Source organism: Pimephales promelas, chromosome 1 (genome assembly GCF_988280905.1).
Source record: "Pimephales promelas chromosome 1, fPimPro1.hap1.1, whole genome shotgun sequence".
Taxonomy (NCBI): domain Eukaryota; kingdom Metazoa; phylum Chordata; class Actinopteri; order Cypriniformes; family Leuciscidae; genus Pimephales; species Pimephales promelas.
In genome coordinates, this window is record NC_142769.1 from 6883010 (window position 1) to 6888025 (window position 5016).

General features: G+C 34.8%; 1 protein-coding gene across 3 annotated transcripts in view; it reads left to right on the forward strand.

The window, feature by feature from the left end:
• rap1gds1 (RAP1, GTP-GDP dissociation stimulator 1) overlaps positions 1-3227 on the forward strand; it is a 47326-nt gene extending 44099 nt beyond the window's left edge. For all 3 annotated transcript variants that reach the window (XM_039669743.2, XM_039669745.2, XM_039669744.2), the window contains one exon: positions 1369-3227. In XM_039669743.2, the coding sequence (XP_039525677.2) occupies positions 1369-1496 (128 nt within the window). In that variant the 3' untranslated portion in view covers positions 1497-3227. The remainder of the gene's footprint in view (positions 1-1368) is intronic.
• The last annotated feature ends 1789 nt before the right edge of the window (positions 3228-5016 follow it).

Here is a 5016-nt window from a genome sequence, read left to right on the forward strand (position 1 = left end):
GCGCCAATGATTTAGTTAGTGCTATTTGTGCATTCATGCGTTTGATGCGAATTCACACCTGCCTCCTAAGTTGAAAAATCTGAACTTTGGCGTCAATTCGTGCCGCGTTAACCAATCAGGAGCGTAGCTGCTTGATCACGTGGTGAAGTATCTGGATGCTTCAATAAATTATTTTGTAATATGACTAAATGCCTGGTGTGGTTCTAATGCACAACAAAGCAAATATTTGATCACTTAAACTTTATTTCAATATACGAGACATGTCCATTGTGTATTGAATGTTATTTATTCCATATCTAGATTATATGAAATAGTATTATAATGTACAGGGGTTGGACAATGAAACTGAAACACCTGGTTTTACAACACAATAATTTGTTAGTATGGTGAGGGCCTCATTTTGCATCCAAATACAGCACCAATTCATCTTGGGAATGACAGATAGAAGTCCTTCACAGTGACCAGAGGGATTATGAGCCGTTCCTCTTTTAGAACGGTGTCCAGGTCACTATATGATGCTGGTGGTGGACTCGCTCCTCCAAAACACCTCAATAATATTTAGATCTGGTGACTGTGCATGTTCAACGTCACTTTCATCTTCATCAAACCCTTCTGTCACAAGTCTTGCTGTGTGTGTTGGTGCATGATCATGCTGATACACGGCTTGAGCATCAGGTGCTCATGATCCTCCAGAAGGGTTTGGTAGACCTCGGCAGTGTCGTGTCCATCAAATACAATCAGGATTGTCATGATATTGGAGCTCAAACCATCACTGATCCATCCGTGCTTCACTCTGAAGATTGGCCGCCAGGCATATAGACGTGAAACCTCCAACATTGGCTAGTGTTTCAGTTTCATTGTCCAACCCCTGTAGATAACCAACATACATGTGCATAAGTTTGTGTCTGGACTTATAATTCTGGAAAATTACATGACAGGTTAATAACTTTTGGAGGCTCTCCAGAGAAAATACAGAGCGGTGACTCTCGATGAATGCTCGTATAACATAAAAAAGATGGCCACCAACGGGTTTCGCATTTCGCTTCAAACTTTTTTTTTTACACGCGTCAATTTCGCTCTTGACGCGTGAATTAATTCAAAGTGTTTAAGCGTATAACTAGACGCGGTTGGCGTGAATTTGACGCGCTATCTGCGTCCAGTGTGAACGCACAGTAAAGAAAAATGTTTAAAAAAATCATAAGTGGACCCCTTCAAAATGTAGTGTAAACCTAATTAATAAATTATTAATGTTAATGTTTGTTATTCAAATTTTCTTTGTTAAATTCATAATTGTACCGAACGAAACTCTCATGAATCAAATTATTCCGTTTGAATGGCTGAATTGTGTGTTTTCTCCTCTTGCCTTAGAGCCGCTTCACAAAGAAGTGCAGAGCTTGGCCTTTATCGACGTGGTCTCCAATCTCCGCTCACACGAGAACAAGACGGTGGCCCACCAGGCCTCTCTCACAGAGCAAAGGTTAACAGCACAGAGCTAAAAGACTCTTACACACCATTTTCTCCCTGCCTGCTTCCCCTCACACACATATCTCTCGTTGTCATGTGCCAAGATGTTGTCCCTCTGCATTCCCTGCTACAGACTCTGAAAGCCCTCTGTTTGCTCCAAGCATGCAGAGACGCGTTACCCAAAGGCGGCCATACTTTATAGACAGCCTTCTGCAATAGATTCATCCCCGAACTGCAAAATATTTTTAAAAGACCATAGCTGTGATAAAAATTCATCTGTAAAACCATTAAAGGTTTAGTTCAAACAAAAATGAGTTACACACTCTCATGTCGTTCAAAACCCGTTAGACTTTCGTTCATCTTCAAAACCCAATTTAAGATGTTTTTGATGAAATCTGAGAGCTTTCTGTCCCTCCATTGAAAGTATATTCTTCTAAAACTCTGATGCTTCAAGATGTTGATTAAATCCATATGAATTGAGCGGTTTAATTCAAATCTTCTGAAGAAACATGATCACTTTATATGGTAAACGACACGTAGACTCAACCGTACATGCGAGAACAAACCTCATTGGTTCTCGCACTTCAAGCGAACATGCTTGAGCTTCTGTTTTACTATATTTTATATCGCTTTACTATAGTTCATGATCAGTGTGTTTATATCAGAATAAAAGCATTGGGTGAATGGAGGAACAGAAATCTCTCAGATTTCATTGACAATAGAACGAAGTTTGGAAAGACATGAGGGTGAGTAAATAATGTCCGAATTTTCATGTTTGGGTGAACTAACCCTTTAATCGGAATTAAAAGTAGAACAACATGTATGTTGGCAGTGGAAATAGAGCATTTGTGCTTTCCTGACATGTAAAATCACACATACCAACCGACTTGTGCATGTTTTTGTTTTTTTTAAATCGTCCAGTTTGTTGACGTATCTGTGTTCAGCTATCCAAGCCACGCCCATATGATATGCCCCGCCTCCTCCTCCTCCTCCTGCTTACTAATTTACATAGAAGAGTAGAGATCAAGAGATGTGTTTGTACTGTATAGGGCACCTCTGGACCAGCATGGACCTTTTCATATTTTGCCTCCTGGTCCTATTGTGCCATCCACGATCCATATCTTTACTGGAAAGAGCTAATTCCATATCGTTAGTCGAGAAATCATTGCTTAATGTCATATGGATGTATGAAGAAGTGATGCATCTTGGTACCAAGGACTAAAGTGTAATACATGATACATAATACATTCAAAAAAGCGGCGTCTTTCTAACATAGCATCTATCGTTTAAAACACATTCCTGATCAGGATATGATTAGCATGACTGCCAGTACGCACACACCTACTAGGCTTCATAGCAGATTACTGAGACCTGTACGGGCTGGGACGGGTTATGTGCGTAGCTGATACCGCCACAGTTACGCTGAATAATAATGTCTCAGACGACACACTCTTTGTGAATGTTTCTTTCGAGAAAGTGTCTCCTTTTTTTTTTTTTTTGCATGTGGAGCTGCCTGTCCATCCTCTCCAGTGTCCTCCGAACATGCACCTCCTCGCATGTTCAATACTGTTAAAACCACTGTTCTGTGGCCAGTTTATGGCAGGTAAATACGTTCTTATTTATCATATTTGTACCACATGCCAATCCAATATATCTACAGTAGGAACCGTGCAAATATAAATGGAAATAATTGTTGTAAATGTCATTGAACTGTACATTTCAAAGATTTAAACTTATTAAAACAATTGCTGGTGACAAATTTATGCTCTGTGATTCTACCTTGCCTTCTTGTCAAAGTTGCGTTCGTTCAGGCATGTTCATATTCGGGCAGAAATAGTTTATTAGATGTTGAGTGAAATGCTCACTAAGCAGATTAATGATAGACTGCAGTAGATTTTTATTCAATTGAATAAATCTTTGGGTTGAATTAAAACTCCCTCATTTCGATGTCAAGAGGAGATTAAAGTGATTTGCGAGAGTGGGTTGAATCAGCAGAAGCGCTAGTGATGCATTGTGGTTAGACAAAATTGACTAAATATGTTTGTCAAAAAGGATGATGAAATGGTTGAAACATGCTTTAATAAAACAGCAGTACTTTTTGTTGTGTTTATATATTTAAATAAATAAAAATACATGAAAACAAGCAAGGTATTTATTTATATTATATAATATATTTATATCTAGTAAAATGTGGAAACCCATTCTAAAACATTTAAATCATCAAACATTTACATAACTCAAAATGACTATACATAACTATATAATAAAACTCGAAATTATGATATAAATGTAAATAATTATGAGATAGGCATGACAAAAATTCGAAATTATGACGTCATAAGTATGAGATAAAAAGTTGAAACTGACACACTAAGTCAAATCTATATAATAAAAACTTGAAATTATTATATAAAATGTAAATAATTATCATAGGCATGACATACAAATTCTAAATTATGACGTCATAATAATTATGAGATAAAAAGTTGAAACTGACACACTAAGTCAAAGCTATATAATAAAAACTTGAAATTATGTTAAATGCAAATAATTATGAGATAGGCATGACAAAAATTCTAAATTATGACATAATTATGAGATAAAAGTTGAAACTGACACACTAAGTCAAAGCTATGTTAAAAAAACTAGAAATTATTATATAAAATGTAAATAATTATGAGATAGGCATGACATACAAATTCTAAATTAGGACATCATAATTATGAGATAAAAGTTGAAACTGACTCACTAAGTTAAAACTATAATAAAAACCTGAAATTATGATAAAAATGTAAATAATTATGAGATAGGCATGACATAATTCTAAATTATGATGTCATAACTATGAGCTAAAAAGTTGAAACTGACACTAAGTCAAAGCTATATAATAAAAACTAGAAATTATGATATAAAATGTAAATAATTATGAGAGGCATGACATACAAATTCTAAATTATGACATCATAATTATGAGATAAAAAGTTGAAACTGACTCACTAAGTCAAAGCTATATAATAAAACCAAATTATGAGATAAAAAGTTGAAACTGACACTAAGTCAAAGCTATATAACAAAATCTCAAAATTATGATATAAAATGTAAATAATTATGAGATAGGCATAACATAAAAATTCTAAAATATGATGTCATAATTATGAGATAAAATTTGAAACTGACACACTAAGTCAAAGCTATATAATAAAACCAAATTATGAGATAAAAAGTTGAAATGGACTGTCAAAACTATATGATGGATAACTTGAAGTTATGCTTTTTATGTCACTTATAAAAAGTAATATGACATAAAAAAATTTAATTATGAGATGCATCGAAAGCCCATTCTTCCACATAAGAAAATAAATGCTTTGGTAACATGACACGTCATAATTATGTCACGAAAACTTGATATGATAACTGAAATAATATATAATTTAACTAAATGAACAGCAGTCTTTACTATTACACTGACCAATATTTGTTGCTGAAGGGATTCTAAATTAATAATCACAATAACTAAAGGCTCCTTAAAAGAAAACAGAGACATAAACAATG